Genomic DNA, 26510 nt, shown 5'->3' with positions numbered 1-26510 from the left:
GCAAGAATTTGCCTAAACCTTTCTGTTTAAGTGGACTTCCCATGCACTTTAGAGGTTTAAGTCCCAACAACCTCTTCCAGAGCACCGAGGTACTACTGTGACAGCAGCAGTTTCAGAGCATGGTAAACTTCCATTCCTGGAGATGACTCCTTTGGAGGAGGGGATTGAGAAGAGGGCTCTGCTCTTATTATTACCCAGACCATGTTGACGAGAATATAGAAATGATTGTTCTGTCTGCATGGTACTCAAAGAACCTACTGTTTCTCCTCTACAGCAGTTTTATTCTCCACTGAGCAAGCGCTGTCAAAAATACACAGAAATCAGTCAGCCGTTCTTTTTCTAATATATCAAGAAAACTTGTCTGTGTGTTTTACTGGCAGCTGAAGGGGAAAAAAAAGGAAATAAGAGAAAATGGCTGACATAGTCACAAAGCTTGAAAAAAAACTCCTGGAAGCAAGACCACGTATATATTCCTCAGTGTAGGACAGGTTGAATGTTTGGACATGTAATCACCCTACACGCTCTATTTTTTTGCGTAGATGTACTTACATCTATTTACATATCCATATACTGTACATAGATGCTCAAGATAGCATATGTATTGATGTATAGATCTGCACTAAAGGCATATATATGGGTTTATATGCATACAGACAACCCTAGCTGACCAAAGGGATATGCCAGACCATGTGGCATCATGCCCAGTATAGAAAGTGGGGGCAAGCAGGAGGAGGGGGGGGATGTTTGGAGTGATGGAGTTTATCTTCTGAAGTCACCATTAAGTGTGATGTGGCCCTGCTGTCCTGGAGATGCTGAACACCTGCCTGCCATGGGAAGCAGTGAATCTATTCCTTGTTTTGCTTTGCTTACATGTGTGGCTTTTGCTTTTCCTCTTAAATCATCTTTATCTCAACCCACAAGTGTTCTTAGTTTTGCCCTTCTGATTCTCTCCCTGACCCTGCTGCTGGCTGGGGTTAAACCATGACAAAAGCCCCACAAGGATGGAGTTACCATTAGAAAAAAGACTGGTGGAGGTGAGATTACACCAGAATCCTTTCCACTGAAAATTCAGCCTTTCCACACCTTCCAGTATATCTAGAACTAAGACATCAGTTCAGAAGATACAACTAACTTTGCTGTGCATGACATTGGACTGTGCACTCAATGGGACTTTGCAGAACCTAACCATCTCCTTCATATATTTCTTTTTCTTTCACACTGGCATGGTCAAACCTGAAAGAAGCACAGAAAAGGGAGGAGGCAAAGAAAATGACAACAGGGGCTTTTAAGTGAAGTATTTCTAGTGTAAGCTGTACTGGATTTGGCACATTATTGCCTACAGTTCTGTTCCAATTCCAAATAACTCAATGTCAGCCCTGGCTATTTTATTATTCCAAATATGCAGTTTAAGAAAGAAAAAGCAAAAAACATAACCACATTTAAAAAAAAGCCCCATGTGCAGAATATTAAGAAGAAAATGCTGAAATGTACATTGTTAGAGAATATATGTTCAGCCCATGATGCTTCCCAGCATCAGTGTGTCCTGCCATTCCCAGGCAGTCATTGTTCTGCTTGACTCAGGTCCTTCACATATAAGGCACTCAAAAGCAAAGAATTGGTGGTGATGGTTGTGGCACACTGAAAGTGCTGCTGTTTTCTATACTCTTTTTTTCTCTTTTGTTCCCTACAGCAATACACTTTGAAAGGGTTACATTTTTCAGGTACCCCATACTTCCCCATTTTGCTTTGGGAGCAATATAAACAGTAAACAAAACAGGTAAGTTGTTTCTCTAACTCCTCAGTCACTCTGTCAATAAGGTCTGTGTGGTTTTATAACACTGTTTCTGTGCCCTTCAAAGCACAAGAATCTCACACTGTTCTGGCATCCACAAGCCTGATACCTCTCACTGCAAACTCATCATTTGCATTCAGATCTATCAACAAGTATTACTAAGGCTAAGAATTATTTCCCAAAAGCTTCTAAAAGGAAAGATGGCTTGCAGACATCTGTCCCAGATTCTACTAGTCCCTCACAAAGCCACAGAGGTTCAGAAGCCAGAAAAGAGAAAAATTCTCAACTGTTGTTTTGGCACTGTGCTACAAATTTGTTTTGTCCTACATAGGCTGGCATGGCTCTTAAAAGCAGATCATCACCTTCTTGCCGTTTTCTTCCTTGCTTATGCAGATGTACTAGACCCTGAAATTCAAACCCTAAAATTAGTTTTAAGCAAGAAAATAAACCCCCTCATGTTAACCACATCCTGCAAACTTGGCTTGCATGTTCCTGTAAGAGGTATAAGATGCATAGTCACTGCCTTCTAAAACCAAGTTTCATTTTGCCAGACTGAACATATAATCTATGCCCCTAAATGAACATTACTATTACATTATTACTACTGTTACTACAATTGCTATTGATTATTACATGTTGAAGGCACTAGTATAGACAGGGAAGTGAGGAGGTAGCAAGTGGCAGGTAGCAAACAGCAAGTGACAGTTTCTACTGACATGGAGAAACATAAGGATCATCCTGTACCATCAATTACCAAAAATTTAGGACTGCAGACCTATTTCAGTGGATCCCTTGCATTAAAAAAAAAAAATTAAGGCCAAGAAGAGGAAACACACAAACAAGTATATTTTTCTTTGAGGTTTCTTTTAATTTTATAGAAGAAGTGTTATCAATAAAGCTTTCCAGGTGCCAGAGAGAGACAGACTGGGGCAGCACCCTGGGGAAAGCGACACTGCCCAGAAATGTTCAGTCCTACCTCAACTGAGCTACAACCACAGAGCAACCTCCAGGTACTACAAAATAGTCATGCCACCTAAGCTGGCTTTTGGAAAAGAACAAGAAGATAGCTAAAACTCAGATTACTTATCACTTTGACATGCATATAATAATATAAACTCAGTCACATTATTTCAGTTCAGGCCATTGCTAGATTATAGATTTAGGATCAAAGAGTCTAAGCAACTCTCACACAATGGAACCGTATCTAAGCCTTCCAAACAGTGACTTTGAAAAGAGCATGCATGCCTTGGTGCATAACCAATTGAACATGAAATGCCTTTGTAAAGCAGTTCTGAAGAGGACTAATTGGGATTCTTCAGTGTCAAAGTAGGAAACTATGAAGAAAGTACAAACAAAAGACAATGATTAAATCTACAGTACTAGTGAAACCATTTCATAATACTGTGGCCTGTTATCTCGCCTATGCTTTAAAAAATATGTTAAAAAATACCAAAGAACACAAAAAACCCTTAATCTTATACTGTACTGGGTGAGCTATCCAATGAATTCCACCTATTTTACCCAAAGGTAGGTTATAAGCTGATCCAAATCCACACGCTACAGGGATCTTTATCTGACAGAAGAGATCTGCTTTAGTTTAGGAGATAAAAGCATAATGATACAGCCAAACCACCACTATTCAGGTTGGAAGTAATGTGAAATGTGTCCTAGTGAACCAAATAAAAAATTAAGTCTTTAAATCACTGTAGGATGCACTAATGGTTAAAAAAAGTTGTATCTTGATACAAAAGTACCAAGATGGCAATTGTTTGTTTAAAAGGTTCAGCTTATATAATTTATTAAGCATGTAATATTTTTTCTCTTCCAGATATAAATACATGAAGAAACTAAGTGTTTATATCACAAGAAGATGGCAAAGTATTTTGCAATCCATGAGAATAAAGGAGGATGTTGATCAGCTACCAGGAATAAATATGCTTTATTTTTAATTTCACAGACTTGGGTCACTTGCTCCAATTTCTTAAAAGAGCTGAATGAGGAGATTTATTATCCACTGGGGTTTATTTTTAATCTTGGAATAACAGAAAGATAACAGAAGAATTAAAGAATGATAATGTTGTGTGAATGTTTTAAAAAGCCAAACAGGACAAGATGCATAACCATAGAAGGGTTTAGCCTGGAGGAAACATCAACCCTGGAGGAAATAGCACAACAGTTTCTATCTGAAGCTCTTAATAAAAACATTGAGGGAGAAGAAGACAATACCTACTGTCATTAGACCTTCCTGTGTAAAAGCAGCTTCTGTCAAATAAACCTGCTATAATTTGAATGACATTGGTGAAAGAAGAGATGAAACATTTTTAAGGTAATTAGCTGAACACCAGAAGATAGCTCTGCTCAAATAAACAGCATACAAGAACAAACAGGATGTAATGACAGAGAGAGATAGATAGATTAGATAGACAGATTAGGTAGATAGGTAGGTAGGTGGATAGATAGATAGACAGACAGACGGATGGATCATCATTCCTTGGCTGACAAGTCTCACAAAGTGTTAGTCAGTGGAGTAGCATTATTGATAAGGGGCATTTGTAATGCACCACAGGAATCTATGTTTGATGCAATAGTATTAGATATTTTGACAATTACCTATAAGTAAATATAAAAAGGACTGAAGCTGATACTTGAAGGCAAGACCAAGTTTGGCAGACTACTGAACGACCTTTCTGACATGTCAGTCATATAGAGTTATTCGCAGAGCACGGAAATCCAGGCCCTTTCATTCCAAGCAGCTTTTAAAACATTTGAATACTCAAGTATAGAACCTTAGAGAAGGTTCTATATGGAAGACATACCTGTGGAAGACAGACCATGAACTACAGAACCAGGAAGGGGAAGCTGCAAGGAAGCTGCACTTTTGAAAACAATTCAGAAAACATCAGAGGAGAAAATGCAAGCTTCCAGTAAAACACTACGAGCAAAAGGGTGGTCCAGTCTCAGAACAAATGAATAGAATAAACAATACGCAGCATTGATGCCATACGCACTGTAACCCTAGGTATAATTCTAATGTCTACATTTTGTTAAAAGACTCTAAATAATTGCAAAGAATATATCAAGCAGCTTCGGCATGATTTGAAAACTAGAATAAATGCCTTAGAGTAAAATACAAGGAGCTCCATTGGCTTAGTTTTTCAAAAGATCAATAAAGAAAAGACTTGATTACAGCAGATAAAGGAAAGACAACGCATTTCTGAACCATCTTTGTTTCAGTAGAAAACTGCATCAAAAGAATCCACATTTAGGGGCCATTGTCAAATTCCAAACAGATTAAAGACCCAATTGCTTTTGTAGTACAAAGTGGTTAACCAATACAACAACTTAAAGGGATCCAAATTATTAGATTTAATGTGGGGGACACTGAAGAAGGTGAGGCTTTATGTTTGTTGTTTATGACCACTCTGAATCCACACATAAGTGGGGATGAAGGCTGAGCTAGCTGGGTATGGAGGGGGTTTTGGGCCTTAAAATTCTCTGACATTTTGATATGTTTACATGCCACAAATCACTTAATTAGGAAGAGAAAATATGAGTGCGGACACAGTTTAAGTAGCAGGCATTTTTATTCAGCTGAATTAAGCAACACATCAGGTGTTATGTCTCCTGGTTTTTATTCCTGATCCTGCCACTTATCCATTAAATAACTTTGGCCAGGTTTTCATATGATTTCTTAGTTGAAAAAGTCTTTAAATAGTTAAATAGTGCTACTACATGTAATTCTCCAAATAATAATTCTTTTCAATTTAGTCACTTTTTATTTTCATATATGTTTGCTGTTAAGTCTCCAGTACCCAAAATGTAAAGAAATCAAGGTGCAAAGAGAAGTCTTACTTGTCCTTAAGACATCTTTAGCAGCAGTAAACAGAACCTAGAAAATGACAGTCACAGTCCCATGGAGAATAACTCTTTGTAGAAATGTTTCCAAGTTAATACACTGAAGGGAACAATGGCACTCCTGGCAGGAGAAGATGGACAAGGTGATCTGACAGATGTTTACTATTTCTACTATCTATTATTCTCTGGAGTTTTTCCCAGTAGGGTAAACACTTATCATCCCTTTTTTACATACCACCAGTCCACCTTTCTGAGGAAGCAGAAAATGCTCCTTGGGTTTTAAGTCTTCTGTAAAAGACAACTCCAGATGAATTCAGTGGTCAGAAAAGGAGTCCAGTTGGGCAGTAATAAACCTTCTTAACAGTTACTTCCACAGTTACAGCCAAAGGGAAAAAAATACAAATGATCACTGTCTGACCATTAGTCATGGATGGAAAAATCCCCAAATCCAAGTTAAGCCTTGAGAGCTGTCTGCAGCTACCACAGCCTGTAGTGATCTGGGGAAATTTTCCTATTGGAAATCTCCCTCCAAACCTTTACAGAATTCCCAATTCCATACATAGAAAGATCATCTTTTATGACAGACAAATCCTTTTACAAATCCTCTGCAGCTCAACAAGCAGAGCTGTAAAACTGCTTCTAATATCCTCATTTCCAATCAATTGTTTTGCAGGCCTTAATAATTACAAATGGAGAAAGAATTCATGCTGTTTTGCACTTCCCTGCAAACATCTGGGATTCATCTAGCCCTCCTTGTTTTTCTTATCATTTAAAGCAACTTCCACAAATGTAGGCTGCCTACACATATGAAAACCAGTTTTCATTCAAAGGGGCATCATTACACCTCCTGCCAATATGGGGCACTCCAACATTTTCTCAACCCTTGTGTGTCTGTTCCTCCAGCTCTTCCAACACATCTCACTTCCAAATCTACACATTGCTGCACAAACCTGTGTGCCAAACTTCACACCAAACGGATTCTCTGCTGCCTTCCCCCTCAGCTGTGCACAGGCCTTCAGGAACATGACCTTGCTGTGCAATACTTGCAATGAAGGGATTATTTGTACTATGGCCTCTGATGGGTTGTGGAACACTGTAGTTAAGAGAAGGCAAAGCAAATGGAATATCAACTTTGAAATACTGCAGGGAGCCTAGGAATGGTGTAGCTGTACCAGGAAATATTTAAACATAAAATTCTCCATATTAAATTGGATCAGTATCCTATATCTGAAAACCACCTCCTCAAATACCCAAGCATGTCTAGCAGAGCATCTGTGTGGCAATACCCACCGATAAAACCATTTCAGATTCCACTTATCTGGGGCTTGTGAGGGTCTGCAGGCAGAAACTTATGTCTTTGTATTTTATATACCATCACTATTTTTTCTTCTGTGATTTTTCCAGGCACTGTAACATCCCATAGCAAGGACTTCCATTACTTTAATTGCCATCATATTTCTTTTTGATTGTTCTGAAGCTTGCCCTACCTTTGTCTTTTGAACTTACACTTAATCCCTGTGTTCAAAAAGAAACAGAAAATACACTATTATTCCCCACTCCCATATCCTTTTTCCATCAGTTCAGTTACAAAGAGCCCCAGGCTGTACTGACAGCACTTGTATAGAAGTCTCTCTAATGACCTTTTAATGATCTTTGTTGCCCTTCTCCCCTTTCTGAGATTAAAACAACAGGATGACAGCATCCAGTGTGGGTGTATTTAATGACATCATTATATTTTCTGTTTTCTTTTTATTGCCTTCCTAGAAGTGCATAACATTAGATGTTCTTACTTGCTCAATATTGACCGCTGAGCAAATATTTTAAAATAATTATTTAATAAAACATCAGAAACAACTTGAAGTCCATCATTGCAAATGCATAATAGGGATTCTTTTCTCTCCCCTTCAATATAAAGACCTCAATTTGTGTTTACACACATATAATTTAATCTGCTATTTATTTGTCCACATATTCAGCATTACTAAGTCATGCTCTGCAGTCCTGCAGACAATTCTCACATGAAAATTTTCATTCTCAGTAAAATGTATGCTGTCTCCATCCACATTCCTTTCCACTCAATTTTACTAATCTTCAGACCTCAGCATGGATCCCAGATGACTTTCCACTAGGGCCCTCCCATGGGAACTATTTAGTGCATTCTGTTTATTCCATTCTGGTTTTTACCTTCCCAACCAGTTCTTCCTCTGTGCCCAGACCTTCTTTCTCTGCCATTGCCTTTTCAGTTCCTGAAGAGCCTTTTGGTGGGACACATCACTGGAAGACTTCTGAAAGCTACACTACATTTGCCAAAACTCTCCTGACCATACAATTATTGTGGCCTCAATAAAACCAAAGATCCTGGCTGCAACAACTCAACACAATGCCAGTACTGTTCTTAAGTCCTTGGCACCCCCATCAAAGCTTGTCTGCTGCACTCCAAAGAACTGGAGTCTGTGGAATGGTTTTAGGGGAGTATTGCCACACAGCTGATGGCTTAGATGGGTGTTTGAGGAGGCAGTTTTCAGATCCAGGCCTTTGACATGGCTCTTCACAACATGCTCCTCTCTAAATTAGAGAAATACAGATTTGATAGATGGACTGTTCAGTGGATGGGGAATTGGTTGTGTGGTTGCATCCAAAGGGCTATGGTCAATGCCTCAATGTCCAAAAGGAGATCAGTGAATAGTGGGACCATGACTGTTCAGTACCTTCATCAATGACATAGACAGTGTCATCAAGTGCACCTCCAGCAAGTTTGGAGATGACACCAAGCTGCGAGGTGCAGCTGACACACCTTGAAGGATTGGATGCCATCCAAAGGGACCTGCAAAGGCCCAAGAAGTGGGCTCACAGGAATCGCGTGATGTTTAACAAGGTCAGCTGAAAGCCCTGGAGTAGCTGCAGAGGAGGGCCACAAAGATGAGCAGAGGGCAAAAGCACTTTTCCTATGAGGACGGCCTGAGAGAGTTCAAATTGTTCAGCCTGAAGAAGAGAATTATTCAGCTCTGCAAAAACTTCATTGCAGCCTTTCAGTGCTTAAGGAGAGCTTTTAAAGACAAATGTTTTTGCAGGGCCTGTTGCAATAGGACAAAGGCTTATAGGTTTTACACTAAAAGAGGGTAAATTTAGATTAGATACAAGAAAGAAATATTTGATTATGAGGGTGGTGAGGCACTGGCACAGGCCTTCATGAGAGGTGGGATGATCCCTGTAAATATTCAAAGGCAGGCTGCATGGGGCTCTGAACAGCCTGATCTAGTAAAAGAAGTCTCTGTTCATTGCAGGGGACTTAGATTTAAAGGTCTCTTAGAATTCAAAAGATTCAATGGTTCTTACCAAAAGGTGTCCTCATACATACCAAGTTTTTCCCTTAAACTCCAGTTGCAAAACCAAAGAGGAGACCAACATTTAAGTGCCTTCCTCTGCTGGATGCACAGGCAAATCCAGCCTCCAGGAGAAATGTGGAAACAGCTGGAATCAAGTTTTTAAAAACCATCTGTGGTTTTCACACAGACACAAAACTCATAAGAAGGGATAGAGTACTTTAGAAAACGCACTTGATGTCAAAGCTGTCCTTTGAATTATTAATGCATAACTTTAAGTGAAGCCCACAATAAGATGAAAGTTATTAACCTAATAAGTTACATGCATAATTAATTTCTCCTATGATATATGATTTGTGAAGTTCTAACAAAATGTGTCACAGAGGTTGTAAACATGAAAATAGCCTGAAGCCAGAAAAGCTAAGCATATGCTAATTAGAGAACATATGAGAAATACACAGTAAGAAAAAAACTGAGAAGAGAGAGGAAGTGACAGCACTGCATATCTATGTGGCATACTAGTGTCAGTTATGAACAACAGGAACTAGGCTCAGACAAGGAGGGAGAAGCAAGCACACCAAACCAAAGGAGAATGGAGGCATTCAGTGTTCTCATTATCTTAGATGAGGCTACATTAAGACAAATCATCCCTGAAATATAAATCAGGGAAATGGAGGAAAGTGCTCAGTTGACAGCTTGTTAGCTGAACACTGAAGCTGCAGAGGAACAATCTATTCTTAAATATGAACTCTAAATATGAACTCTACTTTCTTAGAGCTTTGCTTTGTAACCAGTTTTAGTACTGCAATTGACTGTTTAGACACTATCTGGACAGAATAAATAAAGTGGGCATCCCCAGTAATATCATCTACTTGAGAGAGATAACAAACAAACAGCCTTGTCCTTTAGAAGGTGCAAGTCATCACAAGGATCTCGATTTACCAAAGCCTTCAGAAAACTTTTTACTTTTCTATATGTGGTTTTCTTTACAATCCTTTACATCTTTGAGAAGGGTGGTATGGCAGTCCCCCTCCTTTGGGAGGCTACAATCAACATTCCATCTAGTCAGTCACTATAAGGGATTATATAGGGCAGCTGCAGAAATACACACATGGTTATATCAGCAGCACTAGGAGAACTGATTTCACTTTAGCATCTCACTGGTCTTCTCAAGAAAAACTGTTGTTTTGAAGACAGCCATAAAATAAGTAATAGAGTGTGAACTGATCTTAGTTAATTGTCTGTTTGTTGGGAGACTGTCCTAGCATCACTGAAGCTGAAACACAGGCTAGAAACCCATGTCAGAGGTGTGAGAGAACTGGCCCCTACATAACCAGAATAACCACCTCCACTCAGATATTGAGCTCCTATTACCTAAAACCTCCAAGCACCAAACCTGTCAGGTTCTGCTGAACTTTTAAGTCAGCAGTTAACAATATGAGGGAAGCACTTTGCTTCCCCATTTTGCTGCCCATGCAGTAAACTTGCCAGAGACTGGGAAAAATTTTGTCATCAGAGCCTGTTTCAGATTGTTGCAGTGGTTTGGCCAATCCAGCTGCAAACATGAAAACAACTATTCTACCCTCCTAGCGTTTCACAGCAATGTTTTAGTCACCTCAAACGTCTTGCATTCCACAGCCGGGTCTTTTCTCTTGTGGAAGTTCAGAAAGTATCAGCATACTTATCTTCACATCTGTTCAGGGCTTGAAACCCACTGGAACACTTCACAAACAAAAACAAACTGGAAAAGGAACACTGAAAGGCAGTTGAGAAGCAGAACCAGAATGGTATGGAACTTGACCAGCCTTCTGAAAAATTACTGGCTTCATTCCCTGTTGCTGTTGCTGCCTCATGTTGGTGAGTGCATGCAAAAGCAGATTCTCCGCCCACCTCCTGCCCCAATCAGGGGAGCATCTTGCCTCTGGCTGGCATCTCACTGCATTCAGCTGCAGTGAAAAAGGGAAATCTCAAGGACAACCAATCCAGCCAGGATGTTCTGCCAAGGTCCTGTTCCTAGCTGAGGAAATAGTCCTCTCAATTTTTCTCAGCCAGAAAGAGAAAGAGAATGTACACACACACCCCCACCCCCATTATCCTAAAGCCCGCAGGTGCCAGCAATCCAAATAAACGTAGAGCAATTAACAGAATTAACACAGCTTTAAATAGCTTGGCACACCAGATGCGGACTCCTAGCAGGGTTCTATAAAATGTAAAGTTATTACAGATAAAACCATTAATCATCTGTTCAGAGACTTGTTCTAGATGCAAAACCCATTTCACTTAAAATGGCTAATAATCAGAAAGAAAGGCACAGATTTAACAGGAATGATTATGCCGTTCTCAAGCCCTATTTCCAAATGCCATTTTTCATCTCTGCCATCGCTCCCAAACCTCTGTGTTCCTTCTGCTTGCTAATGCTGATACAGTAAGAATGCTTTGCAGGCATCACTCACAATTACCTCTCATGGTGTTAGAAATGGGACGCCACCTCTCAGCCTCTTCCATTTTGGACAGAGGAGGTTAGTGACTTGCCCACTACATGTTGCTGCTTTCCTGGATGCAGTTGCTACTGTTCAGTTGTGTGTCACCAGCCCCATGCAGCTCACAGATAACTGGTGCTCACCCTGATGAAACTAAGTGTTGAACTGGTAAGAGATTTGTGCTTAGAAAACACAAGCATTTGAATATTCCCCACATTGTGGCAATGCGAAGTCACCAGTAGCCACCGTGTGCAATATAACAATCCTCCTGATATTCCCTTAAGAGCTATTCAAGTAACTCCCATTTCCTACATCTATGTCTAGATAGCTACAGGAAGCAGAGGTCAGGGGCTGACCCTAATTCACCTTTGAGCTCTGATATTACCATTTCTAACACTTCCACTTATGGAACCATAGCTTAAAGAGCATTAAACCCTGTAAGTAGCAATTCAGAGCTAAAATTGCATCCTTCCACATATTTATATTAATCCCATTGATTTGCTTAGGAATACAGATACATACACTGTTAATTCCAACTAAATGAATCCTGCCTGTGCAGTTTGAAAAAAGGAGGGAGATAACACAATCCTAAAGCACAAATATTGAGTGCAACAGTAGACCAAAGCCAGAGAGCAGCAATGACAAAGAACTAGAACAGAGAGCATATCAGAGACTATACAAAACCTGCTTCTTTATACCAAGCCTGCTGCCTTTTCCATGCAGTTCAAATAACAAATGCTGCCCATTAGCTGCCTGCCCACTCCTGTGCTCCTCACACTTGACAGCTGGCTCATTGCTACAGAGGAGTGGCAGACCTGGGCGGAGTTGTTCAGCCCACTCACTCCACATTCAAACTTCATCATCTTTTCCTGCCTCCCTTGCTGGCACAGCTGAGCAGCCCGGATTTTTGTGGTGGGTAACAGCTGCTCAGTCATTCCCCGCTGCCCACAATACAAATGCACATTTCATAGCAATACTCCAACTTTCAGGGTCAGTCTGCTGCTCCCAAAGAGGGGACACTTGTCAAGTAGCTGAAAATGCCTGCTTGATACACATGTGTATATAAAACAGAACAGTTTTTCAACTTCTCTCAGGTAATTTTATCTTTATTGGCATATGGCTGTCTTGACGCTCCAAAACTACTCCATTTGTATTTCTGTCTGACAGGATAAGGATGGATCCTTAGCCATCTCTTTAGTGCAACAAAATGAGCAAGAAATAAAAACATACCTCCTATTTATTTTCAGTATTCATCCAAACTAAGAGTTTACTGATCTCAGTGAACTACAAAGCCAGGTAAGGCAAAAGAGGCTCATTTACTTTACTTTAAGATGAGCACATCAGACTTTGGACAGCTGAAGTTAAGATCACAGCATCCATTAGGATGGTGTTGCAGACATCCCTTTTGTGAAAATCCCTTCTTAGGATTTTTCCTGCTGAAGCTGATAATTTTCAGCAACAAGATGTAAACAATGGTTATCTGCTGCTGTGGAATGCAACAGGTGGATCCGTGATTGGTCTCGGATGTTTTGATTCAGTGACCAGTCACAGCAGAGCTGGCTCTCGCTCTCTGTCCGAGCCAGTTGCTTGTGTTATCATTCTTTTATTTTCTATTCTTAGCTTAGCCTTGTTAGGAAATCTTTCCTTCTATTTCTTTTTAGTATAGTTATAATGTAATATATATATCATAAAATAATAAATCAAGCCTTCTGAACACGAAGTCAACACTCTTGTCTCTTCCCCAATCCAAGAACCCTTGTGACAACTGTCACAGGATGGGACCATATTAGGCTAACAGCATATGAGAAAGACAGCCAGAAATCCTTACCAGAGTAATCACCAGAGTATCACCACTGCTCTGCTGATGACTTCAGACTCAGCTACATTTGTCCATCAATATATCCTGTCTTAGTTTGCTCAGCCTTCAACGGGTAGAGATTAGACCATATATTTTTGTAAGGATTTTTGTTTTAATATTGAATAGTCACCAACTAGCTTTATTATATGCACCAAACACAGGTTATGTTGGTCCAATCCCCATTACGCTTTCTGAATTTGTTGATATAAATATAGTTCTACACCTGTAAACACTCTCATTTTCTGAACCACAGCACATGGCACACCCCTGGCAGCCACAGAAGCTCAGCAGGAGTTAGGTTCATTATGTAGGAAAAAAAGCCTGATCCTGATGATCTTACTGCTAAGCAAGCACAGACGGCCACAAGACCAGGACTGAGTCACATGCAGACAGCTCAGTCAGGATTCAGTGGAGGGCTCCCTTGCTGCTGTGACATATCAGCCAACTGGCTACACTGCCCAGTGGTGACACCAACCTCTGCTACTAGTTTCCTCCCTAGGCACCTGTTCCAGTGGCAGCTGAAGACAGGTGAACTCAGTTAGACCCCACTTTGTTTTAGTTCCATATATTCTCTTTATCTTGTAAGTACATAGTTCAAACAGCCCTGCAAAAAGAAACCTCTTACACCTCATGCATAGAAAGATGCAGTTGCTATGTTTGCTCATCAATGCTTGCTTTAGAAGGTATGTTCAATATACATACATACTCTATTATTCAGACTTTGGCTATTAATTACTTCAGTAAAATTTCTAACAGAGCAGTAAGTTCAGGAGTTCAATGCCACTGAACTTGATATGTGAATTCTCCTTTAAATTAATCCTCAAGAAAATATGTGTGCTCAGGCTGACCTAGAATGCCTACAAGATGCTGTTTGCTGACTGATGGGAGTTCCAGAGAACAAAATACTACATTGTAATAAATGTGAATAGAACTATAAAACAAACAGAGTTTTTTACTTCTAGATTCATTATGGCTGTAGGATTCTACAGCCTTGCTACATGAATTGCATTAAAGAAAGAATTTTAGGAGCCTAGAGTTTTTTAGAGTACACAGTTGATAAAATAATATCTCCTCCATCTTCTGTCCCAAAGCTAACATCCGAAAACTCAGTTCCTGTCTTTGGACTTCCCATGTTTACTAACTGAAAAATAATTCTAGCACTTCATTTTCATACTCCGTTCACTAAAGATGAATTTCATTAAGCCATTTAAAATTGTTTTTCTGCTTAACTGGAATACTTTTCATGGATTTATGAGATAATGAGTAAACTTTCTACAGTCATGAGTACATTACTCTTCTACTCTTCCACTTTCCTATGTATCCAGAAACATTTCATGAAAGAGATTGATCAATAACTGAGGTTAGCTTATGTTTATTTGCAACAAACACTCATTCAATATCATTGGCAGCAAAGCTGCTGTTATGGATGCACATGAGCCAAGGTAACCAAGTTCTTTCAGCGTCATGCATGGAGCAAGTCAATAACACTATCAGAGACCTCACTTTGGTAGAGTAGGCAAGGGTTAAGCTACCTAAGGAACAGAGGCTTTGAATAACCCCTTAGCTAAAGCAAAGCTGCAGCTAATACAGAAACATCAAATGCAAACCAGCCCAGGACCTAAGCTTATAAGCCTTACCCCATGAGAAAACACTATCATATTTCCCTCCCCATCTATTGGTCTACTCAGAATTCTCTCAGCATCTTGCCTCCTATTGTGTTGCTCTCAATTTACAAATGCCTCCGTTCCACCTCAAAATTAAATCTTTCCAGAAATAAGTGGGGATTTTTTCTTATTAGCTAAAGAATGTCATCAGCAGCCGATCAAGATGCCGGCCTGCGTCTCCACTGTTTTGTGTTCCTACAACAGTGGTACTTGAAAACCTGATGAAGGCTTTGTGTTGGATGCTTTGCAGATGCACAGAGTAAATGACTGACATTCTTGACTCCCAAGACACACACTGTATAGCTGCAACAGGACACTGATCCCCCACAGCAGCAGCAATGCAATTGGAAGTTTGAGAGTGAGAGGTAACCAAAAACTTAACAGACCCCTAGATCTGGAATCAGACTGGATGATGATTATGACCCTGATTCCTATTTTGAAGGCTCTGGCAGAGACTATTAATGAGAGACCAAGACAAGAACAAGTAATATTTTGAGGAGTGGAATAATATTCAACCTTTGGTTGTGCTTTGTCTGCTTCTACATAGTGCCATTAGCCTCTCCCTTTCTTTTTCAAATGTTAAATTTATTGAATAATACAGACAGGAAGCAGACAGGCCCAAACACAATAGGACAGCTGGAGCAGCAGGATTGGATTAACATATGTGGGCAATTAGTGCCATTCATGGGGTAACTTCTTCCACTGTACCTCGGCACAATCCCTACCCTGTTGATTCCTGATACTCTTCTTATGCATTCCTGGGACTCTGTAAAGTCCCCTGTGGACAGGGATCTTGGGCACCCAAAAGCTTTTAGGCTTAGGGAGGGGCTTTTACAACTACAACTTTCTCTGTCTTCCTGTTTTCCTCTGACTCCAGTTTTAGGCTGCCTTCCATCTGCACCTTCAGCCTCCTCCCAAGTGTGACACTGCAGTCAGAAAAACTCATCCCCAAACAGAAACCACATCATCACTACACATCAAATAGTCCTGAAAAAAACGTGGCTTGCAGATAGAATCTGAGATTTACACACAGCAACTGGGCACACTCATGAAGCATTTTGAAATCTGGCTCCTAGAAGTTAAATTGCAGACAGAAATTATCTAAGCTTTCACAGCTTTCTCCCATCACAGACAGATGGTACCTGACCCCTGTAATAATTTCTGCCATATTCCACCCATATGCAAGCCTCAGTGCTTCCATCAAGCTGTTAGTACCAATCAACATTTTTCAGAATTGAGATTTTAATAACGCATTGATAGAAAAATGTGAAGATTTCATAAATTCTCTCATGAATATCCATTCTATAGGGACAACCTTAGGCTCTTCTAAAGCATCTCCATCTGTACCATTTAAGTCCTGCTCCAACCAAATCAAATCTCAGTGTCTGGCTCCCTAACCCCAGGAAATATTCTGATTCTCTCCCTTCCCTAGCAACTGGATATTGAAATACCATTTTTCCCTCTTTGCCCACAGAGCTCAATTCCTACCCTGCCACTCTCCATCTCCATCCTTGATTACTAAAAAGTCCTCCCTAAAGCCCTTGATTACACATAAAACACAGCTGTTTCTTGTTACCTTTTTTGTCCTAACCCTTTTCTGGCCATGAAAGTTCCATTCAATCCATTATTGGATTCTCTTCCCTTTCCACCTTTAGTCAGTGCTTCTCCCTTTTTAAAAATCACTATCTGTGAAAGCACAGTCATACCTTCCTTTCCTGACACCCATTAAAATTATTTCTGCTCAATTGTCTCAAGATGTGTTCCTGTATCTTCTCTTATCCCATCTCTATATCTGTTCCATCCATGTCAGGAAATGGATGAACCAGCTTCCCCCAAGATTTTCTCTAGAATGATTCATTTTAAGAATGAAGGTCCAAAAAAGCTTAGATTCTATGCAACTAGATTCAATGCAAAAAAACTTTGATTCCATGCAATGTCCATACTTCATGTGTGTGTACTACCCTATTTGCATATCCTGTATGTCTATTTTCTAGTCTCATTGCCTCTTTACAGTGCCAGGTATACTGCAACACTGCCAGGATGGCTATGGAGAAGTACAAAACAAACATGGTTCACCACACATCAGGAACTCTTTCATTCCAATGAAAATAGAGGAAAAATCCCAATCTGAACTACACATTAAATACTTGTATTTATGATTTAGGTATATTACTGCTACCAACTTAGTGGAATCTGTTCAGTCAAAACCTATAGCTCCAAAGGGAAGAAGAGACATGAAGATCTATTCTATGGTAAAAGGAGATACCATTAGGTCAGAAATTGTCTGACCTAAAAAAAACATTATCTAGATAATTAGATATTTAGATTTGTGACGGTGGTCACAAGGGTTCCTGGGTGAAGGAAGAGACGAGAAGGTTGACTCCATTATCAGAAGGCTTGATTTATTATTTTATAATATATACATATACTATAACTATACTAAAAAGAAAAGGAGAGTTTCCAGAACCTGCTAGCTACCTAAAGATAGAAAAGTAAAGAATGATAACAAACCCCACTCTCTCGGACTGTGTTTGAACGAGCTCAGCTCTGGATTGGCCATTATTTTTAAACATCCAAGCTGGGCCAATCCAGACGGACCTGTTGCATTCCACAGCAGCAGATAACCTATTGTTTACATTTGTTTCTGAGGCCACTGCTTCTCAGAAGGAAAAAATCCTAAAAGAAGATTTTTCACAAAAGATGTCTCTGACATAGATTAATTTTAGGAAATATAATATAGATACTACAGTAGAGGAGCCCTGAGACTCTTAGTTCCTTGCCAGGAACACATTCTTAGACACTCCAATTTCCTCTAGCCAAGGCTTACACTCTGCTCACATGAAGTACCTACCCTGCCAGAGCTGCCCCTGCTCCTGGCACCAGCGCAGGCTGAGAGGAAATGTCCCTTCCTGCTGCAAAAGGGCAGAGATGGTCACCAGGCACTCTGCCCCCTGCCACTTCAGCACCTGTATGTCCTCTCAGAGGAAGTGAGAAGGCAATGAGCCACTCAAGGAGCCCTCTTAGCCCTAACATGAGCAAATTTCTCTGTGTATTCTGAGACTGATGCAGTCTAGAGGAAATACAAGAGCTTACAGAGGAAAGGCTGAAAGTTTCACCTCAAATTTTGCATAAATCCCTTTACCTTCCTAGGAGAGTAACACATGCCTAGAGCCAGTAGCCAGTCTTGAATGAATGGAGAGACCATTCTGCTTTAACACCTTCAAGAGATCAGCACAGGGCTTGGCAGGATGTTCTCCACCATTAAAAACAGCAATCCACTCAGGGGTGTGCTGTGTCTCTGGTATCAGCAATTACATAGCTAGGACTTAACTACGAAAGAAGATCTTTGCTCTACTAGAAAGCATAAACCGAAAGGAACAATATTTTGTAATAGTTTACCTTCAACTACCTTCAGCTTAGAAAACTTTTGTTAAAAATCCAAGTTCCTCCAGTACTGGCTAATGAGAGACTGAGCATCTTTTTTGGCTATGGAGAAAAGAAATGTAAGCTTGAAACAAGCTATGGGGACTGATTTATGAAATATGCTGACAAGTGTTGTCATCCTATTGCAGGGGGTCCATACCATTGTCTCCTATCACAAAAGTTTCATACCTTCTTGGTGTTTTCTCATAGGCAGCTCCTCTGAGCACTGACTCTTTCACCTTCACTAAGTGACCAACTGACTCCAGTTGCCTTCTCAACCAGCCGCCCCACTCTTTTATAGCACTCTTCTTCTCAATGGCTATGGCTGTGGCCTGTTAAAGCCAGGCCTGTTCCTAATCTTTGATAATTGGCCCAGCTGCAACTCCTTAGGGATAAGATTACTTTCTACACTGTCTTTATTGTCTTATATTCTATCCCCCTACAGACAAACTACACAGAAAGCCAAATAAAGTTCCCTGTAGCCAGTTCTGGAACCAGACACATCATAAGCACACAAGCACTGCACTAACCCAGTTCTGCCTCCTCCAGGATCAAAACTCATTGAAAGCATTACTGAACCACTACTATAAGTGGGTTGCTTTTAAGCAGACCATATCTCTAAAGCAACCATCAAGTCAAGACATCTGTTCATACGCATCTCCTGTCATTGCCTAGTCAAGTGAAGATTACAAAGCACATTTTGATTATCTGTTTTCTTCCTCTCATGCTTAAGCAGTTGCCAGGGTTTTCCTTCTCACAGAACATTATGAGCCTGGGATGACTATGTTGGCGGCTCTTAGCACATTGTGCAAACTAACAGAATACAAATGATTATATAAATAATAAAGCTGCTGAAGATTTTCTTGTCACTGCTTTTTTGCTCCATTGGCTTGACTTAAAGCACACATAAAAATGGCCTCTGCTAAGTGTTATGTTCATAGCATTCATAAATAAAATTTAGATCCTGATTTAAACAGACACTAAGAGGCTGTATCTCCTCCTGATTTCAGTCAAACTGGGATGCTCAGTGCCCAGGAAAATCAGACCCAAGGCTCTACAAATGTAACCAGAAGGATTTAATCTGTGTATGGCAGTTTGTATTCAATCAGCAAAGTTTCATTTCCTATATACGATGCTCACAAACTCTTCTCTAGCATATGTATACCCCTTTCATCCAGAGGTCAGGCAGGAGAGCAGCTTCAGACCCTAACACCTCTTCCTCACAACAGAGGCCTGCCACATAACACACAAACCCTGACACCATCAAATGAGCATCAGTAGGATAATGACTTGTCAAGGCAATTACAGCCACAGAACAACATCTAGAGCTCAGAACTGCTGCTTCCATGACTCCTATGTAAGCTTTTTATAACACTTTGTGGAGACATCAATATCTGTATCCCCAGTAATCACAGTAATAATCACAAATTGCTTTAGAAGAGAGAAGAAAGAAGACAAAAGATGACTGCAAGCCAACATCAAAACTAAAGTGTACCAAGTTTGGGATTAGGACAGAACTTATCTTTTGTTTTGTTTAGGGTTTTTTTTTCAAGGATCACTTTTTTGGTTCCTGCTGCTAGCCAGGCAGTCCAATCTCTATTACCCATGTGTGAAATTTCTCAATGCTATGTGGCAAGTGCAGCCAGCCAAAGTACAACAACAGTCTTCAGAACCAGCTAGCTCTTTCTGACCAATGCAGCCACTCCACTGCACCAACTTAGCAACCCAGTTAAGGGACTTAAATATCACAGTTGTCTGTCTCAAATACTGTTAAGGCCATAGAATGACTTTGCCATGAGATGAGCACAGAATAGAGTGACAGGATAGTGCTAACTTCAGGCAGAGGTGAGATCTGGTCAGCACATCCTGGGTAACGCATCCAGACAAAACTTCCCACTGTGGCCAATTTTGTAAAGAAGCCACTTCTACACGTATCACTGGTCAAACAAAGATTCCCTTCCCCAAATATGCCTCCATGGAACTTGGACTGTAAATTAAGCCACCATTACCAGGAACTTGAGATAAGATAGAGGTCATTCTACTGTCCAAGTGTTATCTCAAGCCTAGGGGGAGGTAAACAAAGCTGTGAGAGAAGAATGTATAACTCATAATGGACATAAAGAACGCAGAAATTATGGGCCACAAGGAAAGCAATTATGCTGGATCAGCTTGGACTGGGTAAAAGGTAATTCCGTCAGGGGGAGATTGTGGCCGCTGACTCGCAACCAACCAACTCAAGAAATCCAGCAAATGCAAAAAACAAAGACTGAGCATGGGACTAATTAACATTAGAAGCAAGGGAATTATTTAAGCAATAGAATTAAAGATGTGTGTAACCAATGAGCATTAATTCCTTTGTTTGAAAAGATATATAAACAGTGAAAAGTTTTGAGTGATCTCAGGCCCTCCACCACTGAGAAGCCTACGGTGAAGAAGGACCAACAGGACACCACTGAATGCATGGGTGGTGACTATCTTCTGTTTAATCTGTCTCTCTCTTTTTCTCTCTTTTCTACTTCTTTCTATCTCTCTACCTCACATTTCATTGTTCAATAAAATCCATAGTATTGACTTCAGCATATGGTTTTGTTTGCACTTTAATTCAGGGAGAGGCATCTCTCAATAATGATATCATAACACACAGTACACTTCATGTCCACATGCCATGTGATTGGCACACCTCCCTGATACACCCTCATGCTGCATTCTCCTTGCAAAATTTACACTTTTTATGCTACCTTCTATTTTCATTTTTCTGTTTTATTCTATTTCTGTATCTTCCTGGAAAATTCAGATCTAACTACACTCCCAGGTGAAATCCAGGACCTTAAAAAGTATTCTAAATAAGCTTCTGATTATGATTTTTCATCTCAAATTGCTACTAAGTAATCAAAGGCCATTTGTCTTTTTATAATGGCTATTGCCATTATAAGCGGTGCCTAGAAGATAGTAATGCTTTCTTCTGAAGATAGTAGAGCTTTCTTCTTGAGGGCTAACAGCTTAGAGAAGCAACCTCTTCTACTACCATGAGTATTTTTTCTATAATCCAAGTACCAGAAGTATGATTTTGCCCTTAAGTTCATGAGTTTTCCAGCCTTCTGACCAACTGAATGACAAGTTTATCTTTACAGAGCTGTTGCAGTTATCAGTATAAAATTAGGCATCAGCAAAAGAATTGTGTAAGGCAGAAAAGAGTGATGAGTTTAGCAAATCAAAAGCACAGAGACAAGAATTAATTTCAAATAGTTACCTCTTTGAGGCAGCCCATGAAATTATTGCTTACTGGAGACCCAGGTAAGTCAGCAGTACTGGGGCTCCCTCCCACGTAAAAGAAGTCATCTGAGCCCAGCATGGTGTAGTCCTCCTGTGTGTAGCCCGTGGTGGTAAGGATGCCATCCACAGAGATTGTCACCTGTTTGAGGGACACAATGGACAAAGAAAATCCCAGCAATGACCTTACAATCCAGAATAGAACAACTTACCTCCCCTATAATTTTATGCCAGTTTTATTAAGTATTTTGTTGAGATTTGGTATGCTTTTTTTTTTAAAGTTAAGTCGAGCTCTATTTTCTGGTCTGATTTTCCCACAGAGAAATGCTTCAGCATCTGCTTCTTCCCTTTCTGCTGCATCAGCTTACCCAGCAGCCTATCCATCCAGATGCTTTCCATCTATTCAGGCCAGAAAATATAACTGTCCTTGAAAGACATTTCTCATATTAGCTGATTTTATGATTAATTAGAATTTATTTTAATGATTACAGTTAGTTATGGTTGTTAGTAAAAAAAAAAAAAACCACTAATGAAGACGAGGTTGGTATTTTTTATTTTTTAAGTTTCTTTTGCTCACGGCACACTGACAATCATGCATTCAGGGATAGGGGGAGAGGGAACTCACTTTCAATACATTATGGATGTGCATGCCATGTACCTGGAGAGACACACACCCACCACAAACAAACAAAAAAAAGCAGAAGAAAAAAAAAACCACAAAGAAAAAAGTTTTCAAACTAACCCATAACCAAAATATAAGCAGAAAATAAATCAAAATAAAATAAATCAAAATAAATCAATCGCACACCAACAAATGTAATAGAAGTGGATATGAGACAGAAAGCAAGAAAGCAAGAAAGGGCTACAAAGCGTGCACACACTGCACTTTGACCTGTCATGCCAATATATCTGAGGTCCAGAAAGATGATAGGAAAAAAGCAAAATAGAGAGAAGGAGAAGAAAAAGGGAGAAATGACCATTTCACACTTGCATGCAATCAAAAATAAAAATACCAAACGAATTCCATAATAACAAAAAAACTCAAAACGAAACAGAAATGTCCCCAAAATCTCTAACCACAAACACATGGAGGGTGAAGGGTGACAGAAGGAAAGGGTGGGAGAGGAGGAAGTGAACTGGATGTGTTTTGCTTGATGTTGTTAGTGGTTGCAAGGGAAGATGGAGGAAAAGAGATCGAGGCCAGGAGGAGACGGGCGAGTCACCAGACGTGGACATGCCATGCAGAGTGTGTACTGAAACAAACAACCGGCTGAGCTCCTGTTGGCCACGCGGGTAGAGGTCAGAGAGAGAGAGAGAAAGTGAGAGAGAGAGAGCAAGAGGGAGGAGGAGGAGAAAAAGCAGAGGGAGAGAAGTGGGGGAAAATCATGAGAAAGAGGACAGCTCTGGCCAGTTTGCCCTTAATAGCCATTGTCACAACAAAAGGGTGAGAGAAAAAGAGAGCCTTCACCACCACGGACTAGAGGCCCTGCAATGGTTCTGATCTAGAAACCTTCAGAGTAAAAAAACCATACTAAACTAAAAGCCAAGAAAAAAGCCAAATGAAAACAAAAGCAAAAGAAAGAAATCTGAAGTCAAAAAACAAGGGACAAAAAACCCCAACAATTTATCACCAAAAAGAAAAAGAACTGAAGACACAGGTGAAGAAAACAATGAAAGAAATGTCCAAACCCTATTTCCAGAAGAGCTGTGTTAGTTGCTTTTGATGCTCATTTTTCTATTCAAAAAGAAGAAAGGAAAGAAAAAAAAAGGGGGGGGGGGGGCGGGAATAACGTGTTTTCAATGAAATTAGAATAAAATTAAAGGAAGCAGTAAGTATAAAGGAGGGGGGAAAAGAGCAGGTAGGGGGAGGAAAAGGCAGGTAACACACGGCAAACCCAAAAAAAGAGACAATAAGAATGATATCTACCAGACAATGTAGTTTGTTTACCATAGCGTGTCCAATGCCTGAGTGCTTTGCGGAAAAGGGGGAAGAAAGGAAATTAAAAAATCGTGAACAGAACGATTGTTAATTAAAATAACTAAAAGCAAAGATGAGTCGTTAGGGTGTTAGTACATTAGTTGGTTAGTAAAAATGACACATTGCATGAATGATCTAGTGTTAGTTTTTCAAAAAAAGGCGTGGGGCACCTGAGACACACAAAGTGAGGAAGAGGACAATATGACCAGGACTCTATGGGGAACCATGCCTTTTAGACTGTAAAGAAACAGGGGGCTGCCTACTCTTCCTCCCACCCTGGTATCAGTCATTAACTTAAATCCTCATACACATTATCCAGACCTGAAGCAAAGTTAAAACAGTGCAATACTTACTCTTCAAATGCTCATCAAGGTGCTTCTCTCAAACAAGAACCTTATGCTCAGAGATATACACACAGAGTATACAATTTGCCCCTTCAGCACAAACCCAGCCATGACTCCCTCTTCCACACACCACCACACCAGCTCCTCTTCCAAGCTTCACTACCCTCAAGAGCTGCAGAATATCACAAGGCCAGTATTTCCTTTGGCTGGAGAATACAGATGAACATGAGTCCAAGACTCTGTTGTTGTCTTCCATCCAAGTTTCCGAGTCTGCAGGTTTCTTTACAGCTGAGTTTGTGACTTTCAGGAGAAGCACATAACAGTGCCTGTGCTTGGCTGTTTGCCTGTAGCTCACTTCTGTCATCCAAGATACAGGAATTGAACCTCTCCTACTGTAGGGAGAAATGTGTCAAGAAATTGTGTAGAAAGAATTGTGCCCCTTGTGTCCAGGTTGAAGACAGAAGATTGACAGGACTTAGCTTCCCTCCTGTTTCACTGCATCTCTATTACACAGGAGCTAGGAGAATTTACCAGTTGGTTTGGTTCAACAGAACTTTTTTAACCTGTCCCAAGGCATGCAGATGTCAACTGTTAGAACCTACACTTTGCTTTGTGTTTTAGCAGTAAAGGAGCTAAAGATTTTCATCTTCATCATAGATTTTGCACTGTGACTAGCTTTAGTGTTTATAGGGAAGGGCAGCCTGTGCAGACTCCAAGTCCCTGTTCCAGTGTGATTGAAGTTGGCAAGAATTATCCTAAATTACACAGGCAAGATCTACGCTGCCTCACGTAAAAAGCATCTGCTTGCAGGCTTCAGAGTTGCGCAATGACTAAGGAAATAGGTTTTTAAAGACTTTGTGGCACTGAGCATGAAGTCGCAAGGTTATTTGCCAATGGGAATGAAATCATAATAATAGTCTGTTCTTGGAAATAATGAGCACAAACTCCTGAATTCTTCACCAACAAAGTCTTACTCACAGCAAATTGTTGTGTTAGTAAATTTATTTTTACAAATAAGGGAGTGGAAGTATGGGACAAGGAGAAGAGCATGCTAGAAACAACGTGGAGTGTCAGCAAGAGACCTGAAGACAGACACAGGAAATCTGACCTTCAGTCTCCTCTGCTCCTCCTCCCACCAGACCACACTGCCCCAAACATGCTCTGAAAGCCTGGGTAAAATTCAGCCGTGATCCTATTGCTAAGTAAAGGTTTCTCACAAGGCAGAAAGAGGGCTTAGTTTTAACTGAAATAATAAGATAAATAAACAAGGAGATTTGCTTTGACATTAACAATCACTACTCAAGGGAATCTGTGGATTCACTTGGTTTGTCTCTAAGGAGATTAACTGCTGTGATAGTTATTTGATCTAAAAAAAAGCAGCCCTTAGTACTCTCCCAGCTTAGCTACAAAACATTTAACAATTCCAAAAACCACTAGGCAAAAATCCAACTATTTAAAGTTCTACTCTAATTCTAGAAACAGCCAAAAAATTATGCAAATCCTCCTCCCCTTTCTCTTAGCCCCCAAAAAAGCAGAGCAAAAGATTAAATGGCATCCTGAAGCTGCTGATAGTCCATTTAGCTGGAATTGCTTAGATTTAGATAATATTCTTGGAATGTCTAAATTATTGCTTTTAAAGTTCATTTTAAAGAGAAATATATCTACCTCCAGTGCAATATTTTCAAGCAATTACAAGGAGGCTACTGATTTTCTTATAAAGCTTCAACATTCAGAGGCAATATATTTTATTGGGGTTTTATGTTTGGTTTTGGAATGGGTTTTTTTAAGGAAACATGAGCACAGCTGGAAACAAGGCTTTCTAGTGAACTATATTGTACTTCAACATTACAGGTGAATTTATGTCAGGAAAGACATAGAACCGATAATCTTTTTCATACAAAATTATTTAAGTGCTACAATATATATTGAATGACAGCTTTTAGAACTATCATGACTACTCTGCCTCAAGTCCTCATCAGTTCGAATATCTCGGCATCTTTAGGTTCTGGGTCAATGTCTTGATTTTGAGACAGATCAAAAGTTAAAATGCAAGTATCCAGGGAAAAGATGACTAAAAACAATCCAACCTTATTGATATTTATTGGTTGAACTGTATTCTGTCATGTTTAACTATAGAAATGGACCCCAAATCACTTCTGCTACTTAAATGTAATTTGATTTGAAGACACACCTTTCTTTGCAAAGACCCCATCCATCTCATTAAAACATTTCTCTCGCGCCTAGTCAAGTTGGACCCTTTAAGAATTCAAGATCACTTAGAAACATTCACAGTGAATAGATCAGAAGGCTTAAGTTTTTACAGTAATTTTACAGTACTGCTTAATTGGCAAGGGACTACCTACTTTCTAATAATCACCAAAGTACTGCCCTGGACTCATCCAATATGAAAAGCCACTTCTGTGGACCAATTAAAAAATCACTAGCTAAAATATTAAGAAAAAGAATGTGACAGCTTCCCATCCACAGTTTTGTTTGTGACCCTTCACCTTCTGCATCTCCAAG

General features: G+C 39.9%; 1 protein-coding gene across 14 annotated transcripts in view; it reads right to left on the bottom strand.

Moving 5' to 3' along the window:
- The window catches only part of NRXN3 (neurexin 3), a 964190-nt gene that overhangs the window by 676468 nt on the left and 261212 nt on the right, over positions 1-26510 (bottom strand). For all 14 annotated transcript variants that reach the window (XR_004060782.1, XR_004060783.1, XM_030949965.1 and 11 more), the window contains one exon: positions 21646-21807. Coding sequence is in view for 12 of the 14 variants with exons in the window: in XM_030949965.1 (XP_030805825.1) it covers positions 21646-21807 (162 nt within the window). In the remaining 2 variants the exon portion in view is untranslated. The remainder of the gene's footprint in view (positions 1-21645; positions 21808-26510) is intronic.

This window comes from Camarhynchus parvulus, chromosome 5 (genome assembly GCF_901933205.1).
Source record: "Camarhynchus parvulus chromosome 5, STF_HiC, whole genome shotgun sequence".
Lineage (NCBI taxonomy): Eukaryota > Metazoa > Chordata > Aves > Passeriformes > Thraupidae > Camarhynchus > Camarhynchus parvulus.
Note: the sequence above shows the minus strand (reverse complement) of the source record. Positions and strands in the feature narration are given on the sequence as shown.